The sequence below is a fragment of the Notamacropus eugenii genome, chromosome 4, assembly GCF_028372415.1.
Source record: "Notamacropus eugenii isolate mMacEug1 chromosome 4, mMacEug1.pri_v2, whole genome shotgun sequence".
Lineage (NCBI taxonomy): Eukaryota > Metazoa > Chordata > Mammalia > Diprotodontia > Macropodidae > Notamacropus > Notamacropus eugenii.
Genome location: NC_092875.1, coordinates 464,620,023 through 464,633,989, shown reverse-complemented (window position 1 = coordinate 464,633,989; position 13,967 = coordinate 464,620,023). Strand labels below are relative to the sequence as shown.

At 42.4% G+C, this 13,967-nt stretch overlaps 1 protein-coding gene across 3 annotated transcripts in view; it reads left to right on the top strand.

Moving 5' to 3' along the window:
• Positions 1-13,967, top strand: part of MRPS27 (mitochondrial ribosomal protein S27) — a 120,655-nt gene that overhangs the window by 88,301 nt on the left and 18,387 nt on the right. For all 3 annotated transcript variants that reach the window (XM_072606308.1, XM_072606307.1, XM_072606309.1), the window contains 4 exons: positions 23-137; positions 6,578-6,656; positions 9,463-9,578; positions 11,365-11,467. In XM_072606308.1, the coding sequence (XP_072462409.1) occupies positions 23-137; positions 6,578-6,656; positions 9,463-9,578; positions 11,365-11,467 (413 nt within the window). The remainder of the gene's footprint in view (positions 1-22; positions 138-6,577; positions 6,657-9,462; positions 9,579-11,364; positions 11,468-13,967) is intronic.

The window sequence follows — 13,967 nt, the reverse complement described above, 5'->3', positions numbered from 1 at the left end:
TCTCTCCTCCCATACGCTTCAGGTTTCGTCACAGTCCCAACTGCTGGTACCTGAGAGACTGGACCATGCATACCTGGATTAGACAGTGCCTCAAATATGGCGCCCAAGACAAAGCCTTGTACACTCTCATCAATAAGGTGAGTGTCTCAAAGCCTCTGAAGCTGACTTAGATGAGTTTGGATGTTGCTGTGTATGTCTATACACATATACCTCCATATGTTTGATGATAAAGATTAGGACATGAATTTAAGCCATTGCAACCCTCCTTTCCCTGAGTAACCTTCAGAAGTAAGCCAGTGAGTATAAGGAAAATCCTATCAGAACTATTGCAAAACAAAAGTAGCCATTGATCCTAACTTGCTATCTCTTCTCCATTAACAATAATCCATCTCCCATCTCCAGAGCTGCCTTCACAGACTTCTCCACTCCTAGATTGTATTTCCTACTCACCTCTGCCTTATAGTACCTTCCTTCTACATTTAATTCAGGCACTACCTCTGACAAGAATCCTAATCCTCTCAGTAACTGGTGCCCTCTCCCAAGAAATCGCTTTGTACCCATTTCATATATATTTTCTGTTTAATTTTCTCTCTGTGTATTGTTTTCCTGCAACAGAATTAACATCTTTGTCTTTAGTCTTTCACCTATCCATCTATCCATCCATCACATCTATCCATCTTGTTTATGTGCCATTTATTAGGCACTGTTCTAGACCCTGAGGTTACCAAGGCAATAATCCTTCAAGCGGAGCACAGTGCCTGGCACATGGTGCACACTTACTAAATGTCTGTGGAATGAATGGTGAAACCTAGGGTGTTGGCTTCCTGCTCGATTCCCCCCAATGAAAGAACTTGGAGGAAAGAAATGCCCATTCCTGTTGGAACCATGTAATCCCCAGAGTATAAAAGCTGTTACAGGACCTTTCAGATGCGGGTATTTCCAGATTTCCCCAAACAGTCATTCCTTGTCCCTTTGTCTGCCAACTGAAAACTAATCCAGTTCACTATGAACAGCCCAACATAGCTTTGCAGCTATTATAGTCACCCATGGTTGAGTTTTCATCATCCTCATGACATGAAATAAGAGCCCAAAATAAGTGAGATCTTGAGTATGAATTAACATTACAGGCATCAAGTTTCCACTCCACGCTGAAGCAGAGAGTGACTTTTGCAAGATGTTCATGGGTGTGGGCTCTAAAATACCTGTAGGGATCCCAAGCATAGCTCTGTCCTCAATTGGACACAAGGGTGGGGGTGAAGGGGTGAGGGGAGGGTGAAGGGGGGGAGCAGGATGCCTATTTTCTTGCCAAAGCACAACAGTGTGGGGGGAATGAAAACAAAACTGGAAAAATCAAGTAACCCAGTATACAATTATTGCTCTGCGTGACCTTGGATGAATTACTTAATTTCTCTGGGATTTTTTGGTTTCTGTATCTGTAAAATGATTCTGTGACTCCACAGCATATCCTTTGGCAAAGTTCTCAGAGTCCCCCTTGAGCTGAAGGGTCATTTTCCTGGAGAAATATCTTTGCATCTTTATTTGCCAGAAAGGAGGGAGGAAAGAAGGGAGGAAGGAAGGACCGACCTATTATATGCCAGGCATTGCCAGCACTATGCTAGGTACTAGGGATACAAATACATGTATAAGTCAGTCTTTATCCAAAAGAACTTGAATTCTAATGAGGGAAGACCACACAAAAAAGGATTCTGGGACAGAAAGAGGAGTGGAAGAAGATACCTGCCGAGGGGCAGTGAGGTAGGTAAAGAGAAGAAAGTAACATCTAGAGAGAATTGAGGCAAGAGAGACATGAAGCCTGGCTGAGGTTCTTTCCCAGATGGTGGTCCTGGTGAGGGAGACACCAATAAGGGGATGTCCCCAAGGTGGTGAAGAAGCTCCCTACACCAGTGTAAATCAGCAAGAAAAGTGTCACCCAGCCGGTCTCTATCAAAAGTGATCCTTGGACCAGGGCTTTCTGACTCCAAGGCTAGCTCTGCATCCACTGTGCAGCACCTCCTCTCATCCTTGGGCATTAGGGAAAACAAATAGCATCCTCCTCCCTTTAGAGCTAAAAGGTGCCTCATTTAGTCCAACTGCTTCATTTTACAGATAAGAAACTTAGACTCCAAAGTTAAAGCCACTCAGGGAGCTAGCATTTGAACTCAGGTCTTTTGACCCCAAATTTTGCTTTGCCTCTACACTACTCTCCCTCTCACTATAGTGGCATCTGTACTACCCTTTGGCCACTCCAGAAGGGTTTATTTCAAAATTAGGAGTGGAAACTGAGGGTCTAATAATTGTATAGTTAGCTGTGCATAGGGGTGAGAGGAATGAATTAGAGAAGAGCGCCCCTTTTCCTGCGAGGATAAATGCTGGTACAAGCAGAGGGATGTCAGTCATTTTCAGTGCGTAAGAGGCTGCTCACTGTTTTGAGATCTCAAGTCAAGCTTGCAAACAGGAATCATCAGTTTTCCAAGCAAGAAAACCACACTCCTCCTGGTCATGCCATTTTCTTCATAGTATAAAAGCCTTTTATAAAAGCCTTTTCCTGTGTGTGGTGTAAACCACACTGGTCCATGAATCTGTCTGCACGAGACCAAAAAATGATTCCCTTAATTAGCCTTACAAATGTTCTTTGGGAATCACCGACCTCTTCGTTCTGGACCTGCCGAATTTATTTGGATCTTACCTATTATGATTTCTTGCTGCATCTTGGCATTTCCCCATGTCTTGTACTTGTCTAAGGCCAAGAGAACTAACTGCATGCTTATCGCAAAATAAAGTCAATCACCCTTCTCCCACCTCCAAAAAATATTCCAGTGAAAACAAACCAAAATAAGGAGTAAAAGAAAGGTTTTCCTCTCCCCTTGCCTTGCCTAGGTCAGGTTGAGGGAATGACTGAGTGTCTTACAAAGGATGGGAAGATATTTTCAGTGACCCCAGGTCAGGGTTTGAGGTAGCTGACAGGGATAGAAGCAAGGGGGCTGGTCCAAGGCAGTACAGGTCATTCAGAAGAGTCCAAGCAGTCCAGAGACAAAAGGACTCGTTTGGGTCCAAAAGGCAGAAGCAGCATCAGAATTCAGGGGGTAATACCAAAGCAGAGATGGCCCTTATTCTGCTACGAATTGAAGGCATCCAACTCTTCTCATAATCTAGTTTAAGTGTGTGCTGTGTAGTACTGTGCTGGGCCCTCTGGATGCAGAGGCAAAAAGAAGCCGCTGTCTCCGTCCTCCAGAACCTTGCTTCCATTCTGACCTGAGGCAGCCTGTTTTCCTCTTGTTACTTTAGCTCGTCTAGCCAGGGTGTAGAGAGCTGTCCCTGCAGATCCTCACTCTGGAGGAAGCTGCCTGGCCTGGCCCCTTTATTTTGAATAGGAGGTCCAGCTCCTCTCTTCTCTTCTTTGCTCATCCTTTGTTTTCAGTGAAGACCAGTGACGTCACGCGGTCATCCCTGAATTGGATGTAAGTGAGGCAGAGCTTCTTAAAGTCACCAGCCTCACTCTCTCTTCCAGAGACAAACAATCAAGACGACCGGGTGCATTGGATGACCTTGCAGGCATAAAGGATATTAAATATCTTTTAGGCTTTCATCAGAGGAAAGGGCACCGTACAGAGAGTCAGGAGTCCGGGAAGGGGCACAAAGTCCTGAGAGCCACTGACCTTGAGCGTGTAACGTTGGATGAGTCCCTCCAACCCTTCTGGGTCCTTTTTTCATCTATAAAATAAGGGATTGATTGGGACCAGATGAACTCTAAGTCTGCCAGCTCCAAAATTCTATGGTTCTCATTTGATTTCTTCTTTGACCCCAGGACTGTGCAGTGATATGGATATAGGTTTATAATTTCATTTATTCAGCATTTTTTATGCATGTTTCTTGGTTCTGTGCTAGGTACGGAGAGTCAGAAGCTACCATTCAGGCTGTGGTCTGAGGGCTCTCATAATCTAACGGGGAGAGGAGAAGAGATGTTTACAGGGTGTCACAAAAATCTTTTAAGGTAGAGCTTAAAGCTGCACTAGAACTTTTGGGACAGCTGATTATAAATAACAGTGCTACAAAACTTCTACATGGCCCAATGCATAGCGTCCTTGGCCTGTAGTTAGGAAGACCTGAGTTCAAATCCAGCCTGAGGCACTATCTATGTGGTGCTGGGCAAGTCACTTAACCCTGCTTGCCTTAGTTTCCTCATCTGCAAAAGGAGCTGGAGAAGGAAATGGCCAACCACTCCAGCATCTCTGCCAAGAACACCCCAAATGGGGTCATGGAGAGTCAGACACAACTGGACAACTAAACAAAGGAGAATGTAGATAAGTTGCTGTGAAAAATTTAAGAAAGGTGAAATAATAAGAGCCAACGTTTATATGTTATAGTTTTATGTATTTTAAAGTTTGCAAAACGATTTTTATATATGTGTATGTGTGAATGTATGTATGCATGTATGTGTGCATGTGTGTGTGTAGGTATATGTATGTGCGCGTGTGTGTGTGTGTGTATGCATCTCTGCTTTCTTCAACCTCTGCACCTTTGGTACACACACAGAATCTTGTTTATTTCTCACAGCAACCCTGTGAGGTTAGTGGTTTTATTATTCCCATTTAACATAAGAAAAAATTGAGGTTCGGAGACATTATTAAGTGACTTGGGCAAGGTCATACAGTTAAGACTTGTGAATTGGGGTTCAGACTCAGATCTTCTGGACTCCAAGTCCAGTGTTCCACCCCCACCTTAATTAGAGGGGTGTGGGGTGGGAAGGAAGTGCCTGTGGAGGTTGTGGCCTAAATTGGACTTTAGAGGAAGAGATTTCATGGCATAGTGGAAATGGTATTTGACTTGGAGTCAGTAGGGGCTGCCTATTGATCAGATCCCACCTTGGATACCTACTAGGTTTGTGAGCATAGGCAAGCCTGTTAATCCCTCCTAGCCTCAGTTTGGGGATAATTAATTGCCCTCTTCATAGAGTAGTTGTGGTATTCAGATGAGATGAAGTCTCTAGTAAAGTTTAAAGCACTGTAGGGGGTGTCCCAAAAGTCTTAGTGCCATTTTAATCTCTAATAACTTCAGAAGTAAAAATGCTACAAACTTAGAAAAAGCAACATTTGAAATTTTAAAATTAAACATAACCACCATCTTGTGGTCTACATCTCTGTAGCCCAGACATATAATATGCCCCACCACAAGGCTCCCAAGTGAGACCTGAACCAGATTAAAATATAACTGAGAAATATTTGACAAAATAAATAAAAGCATAAGAAAACATAGACACTATTAATTTGTGGTTTTTTAAGTCAGCGTGCAGCCCACAGAGATCCCTGTGTAGAGTTTAGTGGCTCCTGCTTCTAGCTGAGCTTGACACCACCCATGTGGTGGTTTGGAGCTATGTAGAACCTTGTATCAACTGCTACTCAATGATTAAAAAGATCACATTTATAATTCTAGCCTTGAGACGTGACTGCTCAAGAAATAAGTCTGATGGAAGTAGATCAGGTAACTGAGGTAGCCAAGTCAGAGGGAGACCTCTCCTACCGATCCACCAGTCGGAGAAAATGTCACCTATGCAATGCATTAAAATGAACGTTTAAAATTTTTTATTCAAAATTCACAAAACTAAGTGTAAAACTTTAAATAATTATGCTTTTGCATGTTTTTTTTCAGTTTGTAACATTTATACTTCTTGAAGTTCTCAAAGCTAAGACTGTATAAATGTCAGCTAGCATTATTATTTTCATTACCAGCTTTATAATCATTATCATCACCATTATTAAGGAGCGGGGGGGGGGGGTGGGAAGGGAGGAATGCAGTAGGATCAGAGGTACAGAGATGGGGGCTAGCAGAAACAGGTCAGGGGACAGAGAGTTTTAAGCAATATAAACGGTCACCATGTACCAGAACTTTTAAAAGACACAGAGCTACTGAAATCAGGCTTATTTGGTAAATAATAATTTTAGAAAAATCAAAGATGCAATCTAAAGCCAGGCTGTTATTATGGGATACTATTATCTAAAGCCAGGCTATTATTATGTGATACATACTATTATAGGCAGCATCCCATGACCTCGGTAAGAGGTATTATTGAAAAGCTTTTTTGCCTAGGTTGGTTGGGTTTGGGTTTTTTGTTTGTGATTTGGGGAGTCTGAGGGATCTTCTGAAACCGATCAGAGAGCCTGAAAATACTACGACGTTGATGCCACTTGAAGTCTGTTTCTGCACATGGTCTTCTGATTGGATGCTTGTCAGAGAAGAATCATTGAAACAGCTTGCTGTTTTAAAAAAAAAAAAGCTATCAAATGGTGGTAGGCTTAGCCATTTCTTCTCACTTTTAAGTGTTTTGTGTCTGAGACCACTCACCATCCCTCTCTTTGTCTAACTAACCAACAAGCTCCGATTGCACGTCACAGAGGAGCGACCTCCGCTTACCCAGACCCATCCGAAGAGCCAAGAAATGATTCACTGAAATCGCTTCCTCGGGTTCATGGGGATATTTCTCTTGAGTACAATGTAGTTAGCTTGTATTTCAGGCTGAGTTAAAGTAGATTATTTTCTCTTTTTTCATGTCTCTTTTTTTGTTATTGTTCCTTTGTTTAAGGTACAATATGGAATTTTCCCAGATAACTTTACATTCAATTTACTCATGGATTATTTTATAAAGAAAGAAAATTATGAAGGTAAGAAATCCACAGTTTCTTAGAGGATGTACTCTGCATGAGCCCAACACCCTAGAATCAAGGAATCAATTGTTTATTTTTTGGTTTTCTTTCTTTCAACTAAATTGTTGTTTGCTCCTTATATCAGTATGTAACTTTGTAGTTTTCACATACGTTATGCCCTTTGCTCCTCAGAATGCAACAGTAGACATTACCATTGGGCTGATCAGACAGTTGAGGTTTGCATAGGTTAATTCCTGTGATATGCCCAAGGTCAACAATATAGAGGTGGCAGATAGGTGGTATAGTGAGTAGAACTGCCCAGTCTGGATTCTGGAAAAATAGGAGTTTTTGTCCCACCCAGGTATGTCTTAGCTATGTGACTCTTTACAAATCGCTTAAGAGTTTTCTCATCGATAAAATGAGCATAATAAAACCTCCAAGAGGGTTGTGGTGAGAGTCACACAAGCCCCTGAGTACATATCTGGAGAGTAGCAAGTTCTGCTTATCCAGACCCATTGCAAGCACCAAGAAATGATCCGTTGAATCCATTGTCTTGAGGCCAGTGGTGAGCGCTTTCTTGAGTGCTGAGCTAGACTGTGACATGTGTATGATGCCTCGTCATAAGATAACGCAAATAAAGTGTTTTGCAAACTTTAAAGTGCTATATGAATGTGTGCCGTTGCTATTATCTAGAGCTGAAAGGGACCTCTGTGACTTCTTCATGTTACAAAGGAGGAAACTGGCCCTGAGGAATGAGGGGACTTAACGAAAGTCACAGAGACTCTACCTAATAGAAGAAAGATCACCTGGCTAGGAAGTGGTGTAGCCAAGCCTAGCATGCAGATCAATTGACTGGCACACACTAAATGCCAATTATGTGCCAGGCGCTGTTGTGAGATCCATTTCTAGTATACCCCAAGCTTCATTTTCTATATCAGATGCTTGGTTCAGCCAGGTGAATTTAATCAAAAGCTGTTTTCCTGTAAAACCACTTTTAGAAACTTGAGACTATTTCTCTTTCGTTGCAACCTCAGTTTTTCAGGTTAAAGGACTATATATTTTAATAAACTGTACTTTGCCTGGCTCGCTGCGGTCACAAGTTTCTACACTGTGATTGTTGATCGTTATTTTGTTTTCTGGTCGTAGTGGCATGGATTTAGAACTGGAAGTGACTAAAGACAAATGGCATTATTTACAGATTTACGCCATGATACAGATACTTGAAAAAAAAAATACGTGTTATTGTATGTTAAATAAGAATCAGCAGCAGCAATCAACCATGGGACGTGGGAATGTTGAGGTTTAGGGTGCTGGGGGACCCCAAAATACTAACCCGCCAGGTCCTGCTCCAATGAATTCAACACAAGCCTTCTTAGAACCAAAGAAAAACAAAAGATTTGTCTTGCTGAGTTGACTCTTAAGGAGCCTAAGCATCTGTAATGCTTGTATTCACAAGCAGGCCAGATACAATCTCAGCTCGACAGAGTCTGAGCTGGATTGAATCTGAGCGCCTTCATGGAGGTGAGATGGAATTTAAGTACAGAAACGACTGTAGGAGGGATCTGGGGGTGGTCTGGTAGTCTAGGGTGAAGGGAGGAGGGGTGTAGGGAGAATCTTGAAGAGAAGTCAAAGGAGGACCTCAGTGGGACTGGGGTGACTGGTCAAGGGTTGGAAACAGCTGGAGGCAATCAGGAGATATCAGACAATGCCGGCTTGGGTGGGAACCAAGTGGAACAATCCTGAGGTAACAGACAATGGAAGGCTGGGCTAGGCTAAGGGCAACAGATTGAGTTTGAAAGGCCAGGTTAAGTGGGAAGATTTAAGGGGAGTTCAGGGAGGTTCCCAGAGTCTGAACCCCAACAGGAAGGGTGCTGAATCTAGGAGTTGAGACTCTTAGCCCTAACTCATTGTAGGGCAATCGGTGAGTTATTTCATGTCTCTGGGTCTCAGTTCCCTAATTTGTAAAATGAGGAAATTGGACCCGATACACAACTCAGTGTTGGCTCTCTACCATTGCTTCCTCCTCTGAAATTAAATTTGGTTCTTAATTTCCATCACTATAAAATGACAAAACAACCTCAAACCCAAAGCCTGTTCCTGCCCCTCCCCTCTGGAAGGCCAAAGGAAGAAGATGGGCTTGCACCAGGCATGGAAGCTCTGTCATTCTTGACTTCAGTAGTTGAAAGATTCATGGCTTCATCCATGTGGATACACCCTCCAGCCAGTCAAAATGGCAGCTCCTCCATGCTTACATAGAGAATCTTCATGAGCACCTTTGACTCAAAAGAAGAAATTCTATATCTAGTACCCAACTCTTGTTATAAATCTATCCAAACTTAATGATCTCTGAGTTTGTTTTCAGATTGAAAACAGTCTTCACTGGGCCTGTTCTCAAAGCCTTTCTAGTGTAGGCTCTGCTAGTGCAGCCAAAGGTCATCATTGGGAGGAATCAGGGTAGAGCTTTGGTGGAGACCAAATAACCGTGAGCAGGGACATTTAGAATTACAATAATACAAATATATACAATGTACAAATATATATTTATTTATAATAATACAAATACAGTAATACAAATAATTATTAGAATTATTTTCTAAAAATTATGGAATAATTGGAAGGAAAGTTCCCTTGGGGCAAGAACTGAGTTTTCTGTTTGTGTGGGGATATTGAGGAGGGGCAGTTGGCGGTTCGTCCCCAGCACGGTGCCTGGCATGTAGTGGTAGTGCTTAGTAAATATTTGACTGACTGACTTATTAATAAATACCAGTTGATGGGCTTCCTTGAGGTTGAATCCATTTTTGTCCTGCCTTGTTCTCCTCACCAGATGCTTTAGCGGTGGTTTTCCAGATCATGCTGCAGGAAGACTTTGACGCGCCCTCCACCCAGCTGCTGTCCCTCTATGTTTTGTACCAGTGTCTAGCAAAGAAGTCAGAATTCAGCGTAAGTGTTCCTCGTTAATCCTTTGAGCCTGAGAAAGCACCAACCCGTGGGTGCTGATGAGTCAGAGTGGCAAACACTGAAATCCATTTGCATTTGGCTAAAAAACCTGAAGATTAAGACGGAAAGAGAAAACAGATTTCTTTTGTTCTTGATTCCAGAAATGGAAACTGAATACTTTAAGAAACTGAATGGGCTTCAATGGTACTTTACACCCATCACTTCTGTACATTGTAAAATTTAACACAGGTTAGCTACAAGTGTTGGAAAACTGGGCTGAGCTCTTTGAAAGACCTGATGATGCAGATAACTGATGAATAGCATTTGTTAAAGTGTGATTGGTGTTTAATATCACCTCTGGGTCATTAATTAATTTAGAAAGTCTCAGATAATTAAATATTTAGTTGCAGGTTTTTCAAATTCATTTTTATTCTTACCTTCTATTTTCCTGACATACCTTGTCACTCAGAACAAGAAAGGAAAAAAAATAAAAGTCTCTAATGCAAAAATCTGTCATTTAATAACTAAATTTTTAAAAGTAAAATCTCACCAGGGTCACTTCTCACTCAGTTTATCAGTCAGTGCCAAGCTTCTCTTTTTTTTGTCATGGTTTGTTTTTGAAAACCAAATGGCTTATGAATTAGTCAGACTTAATTACATCCATTCCAAGTCCTTATATTTGGGATGCTTTTCCATCTTGAAATGATTGTTCCCAGTGCTGAAGAAGCATGAGAAATGACACCAATGTTAAACTAAATTGGAAAGATCTACAAAATGCTGGTGTTGAGGTAGAAGTAACACTAGATTCTTAGAGGCTTTGCCTGTGAAATGTGAATTCTGGTAGATCGCATGAGTGGGTAATGCTTTGGCTACAGGACCAAGGATGGATTGTGTATCCTCCAAAGAAGCGGCTTAGCTAAATGTGTACCGGACTTATCACCAAATGGGTTGGCCTCCAAACTATGCAGTATTTTTTAGCCAGGACTAATCATGAAACAGGTAAGACCTGAATGAAAAGGTTGCTTTCTACGTTACCAGAGAGTGTGCCCACAGCGATCAAACTGAGATCTTTCAAAGGACAGAGCTGCACAAGGAAAGTGAAAGGGGTTGGGGCCCCTCTTGTGCTGGAAACCTCTTACTCTGGCCAGAATTGCAGCCTAGAAGCTCTGTTCATTCTCCTGCTTAGTTCCTAATGGTTGAGCAGCATCCCTGGATCAAAACATGTTTAACGGTGTTTCCTGGCTTTTGCTGCTCTTCCCGCTGGCCCAGATGCTTACATGTGAGCTGATTTCACACCAAGCACATCACATCATACCTTTGCCAGCCTGGTCCCCTGTGTCACAGTGTCTCCTGTGAGTCCCCTGGCTACTTCTCTTAGGAGTTGGTGGCAGAGACAGAGATGCTGTCTGTATTTTTTGCGTCCTTTCCTCCCCTATCCAGTGTCTTCAGTTTGACTCAACTAGAATTTTGCACTCTATTGCTAATGTGCCTGTCTAATTTGTTTGGATTTGTTTCTGAAAGGCACATATTCCCTTAAAAGCAAATTAGTGATTGGATTTATTTTAACAAGCTATTAAGAGGAGGCATTCTCATGCTTACTGAATTGTGTAAGAATTCAATTGTTTGCTCCTTTGCGTGCATGCGTGTGTGTGTATGTGTGTGTGTGTGTGTGTGTGTGTGTGTGTGTGTGTGTGTGTGTGTGTGTGTATCTGAGAGAGGGAAAATAGGCTATCAGCATTTTCAGCCAATATTGCTTACCAGCAACCTTTACCCTTGTGCTTTCTTGCAGTGGGAGGAAGAGAAGAATTTTGGAGCATCCTTGTTACTGCTGGGTCTCAAACAGGAGAACACTGTGTGCTTGAGCTCACAGTTGTACGGCTATGCCCTCTTGGGTGAGTTGTGTTCATAGCCTGTGTATTTTCTCTACCTGATAGGTAGTTGACATCATTCTTCTAGTTTCCTGATAATCTCATTTGAATCTGATTCTCCAGTGAAATTCCAGTAGAACATTTGCTCATAGACATAGAAATGCACTCTTGATAGGACTGAGGTCTTTACACAGTTAAATGGAAGTTATTTAAAATGTAATAGTCCTATGCCCACAGTGGCAGACAAGATCAAGCCGCCCTACATCTTCAGAAAGAGTTGGTGTGATAGGTTGATAAAGAGAAGAACCTTTTGACTTATTTTGCTTAAACGTGACCCCCACCAAGCCCTTGAGGTTAATACCAGACTAGCAAACACTTAGAAACTTAAATGTAAGGAAATTGTAATATAGTAGGCAGAGCCCTGGGCTCTTGTCCTGACTCTCCCAGTAACTTGTTTTGTAAACTTTACTCATAGCTTTTCCAGATTTCTTGCCTCACCTATGAAAAGAGGGGTGACTTAGAGCAAGGATTTTAAAACCCCCCACACCCCGAATATTTTGTCTTGTTGTTCATTCATTTTTGTCAGTCATGTTCATTTCCCATTTGGGGTTTTCTTGGCAAAGAAAATGAGTCAAAGAGGATCAGGTGACTTGCCCTAGGTCACACAGCTCATAAGCGTCTGAGGCCAGATTGGACCTCAGGAAGATGAGTCTTCCTGACTCCAGGCCCAGCACTCTACCCACCATCCCACGAGCTGCCCCCACACTCCATGGACTCTAAAATATTCAGAATTAACCCATGCTTGTATGTTCTAATACTAACAAATATATTCCATTTTCTTTGAACCTATACTTCAGGAAAAGCTAGAAAATTGAGAATTTATCATCTGTATTTATGAAAAGCAAACTGATACAGTGGATAAAGCACAGGACTCAAAGTCAGGAAGACCTGAGTTAAAATTCCACCCCAGAAACTTAATAGCATTGTGACCCTGGACAAGTCACTTCACTGCTCTCAGACTAGTTTCCTTGTCTGTAAAATGGGGATGATAACAGCACGGATGCCACAGGGCTGTTGTGAGGATCAAGTGAGATAACGTGTGTATGATGCTTCACAAACCTTAAAGTGCTACACACATGCCAGCTGTCATTGTTATTGTTCTAACAGATTATTCTCAGTTGGCACTTAAATGTGAGAAGAGACATGGAGGGTAAAAGCCTTTAGCAGCTCACACTAAGAGATAATTTAAGGCTTGCAGAGCATTTGCAAACCGCTTTTCCTTCGTTCCTCACAGCCACACGGTATGACAGGCGTTGTTGTTATTTTCATTTTACAGATGAGGAAATGGAGGCTGGGAGAAGTCATGGAACTTCCCCAGGTCACACAGCTAGTCAGTATAAGAAGCAGGATTTGAACCCAGGTCTTCCTAACTCCAAGTCTAAAACTCTTACCATTGTACCACGCTGCCTTTCATCTGAGACAGAAGTAGCCCAGTTGACTTGGGATGCTCTAACTTGCCCTAGAACAGTTGATTTATGATTATGATGGCTTGACATTGAGGCAAAACCAGATGGCACTGCACTGGCCACCTGTATTCCACTGATAGAGTAGCAGTTCAAGAGAAGCATACGTACTCTAGGGGTTCCCTTCTGATGAGCTGTAAAGAATGCCAGGAGACCTAAGATTTGCTGTCTCGTGACCTTGGAGCACCACTCAGTCTCCTCCTTAGAGCCAAGCCTCTTCCAGGTAACTTGTCTTTCAATTCCAGAATTCTCAATGAACTTCCCTGCTTCCTGAACCTCCATTTCAGACATAAATTCAGAAATCATAGGATAGGCCAGAGTGAATATGAATGTGATCCAGGTACCCCAAACTTACCAGACTTTCCTATATTAGAAAGGTGGTTGATGTGGCAGATAAGCGTGCTGCACATGGGTTCAAATCTTTATTAACTTTTCAACTTTGTATAAGTCATTTAACCTTAGAGCCTGCTGCACCAGTGCAACGTTCACAGTGCCTACAATGGCGCCATTCTGAATGGCAAAATACAACAGACTCTCCACATGGAAGACAGAACCAGAACATTCATTCAGACCCCAGAAAGCCAGATCCATCATAGTAACAAAAATCTATCCACAAGCACAGTGCAGAGAAGAACGCCATCCCTAAGGGGCTTCCCACAAGCCAGGTCCATTAAGCAAAACAGCCAACAAGTCCTTTCACTGACACACCAGCTGCCTGCCTCCTCCGAGCTCTGACTGCCCTCTGACTCACTTCCTCCCAGCTTTGCTCTAGCTCCGCCTCTTCCTCTCCCACCCTTCATGTTCCGCCCCTTCCTGTTCCCTGTGACTTAGACTCCTGTGAGTCTGGTGGGAAAGATCTTCTCATTTAAATTACCCTTACAGAGTTTCCTCCTCTGTAAAATGGGAGTGTCTCACAGGGCTGTTGTAAGAGTCAAATGGAGATGACCTGAGTGTAGCGCTTTGTAAACTCTCATGTCCTGTGTAAATATCAGCTAGAATTA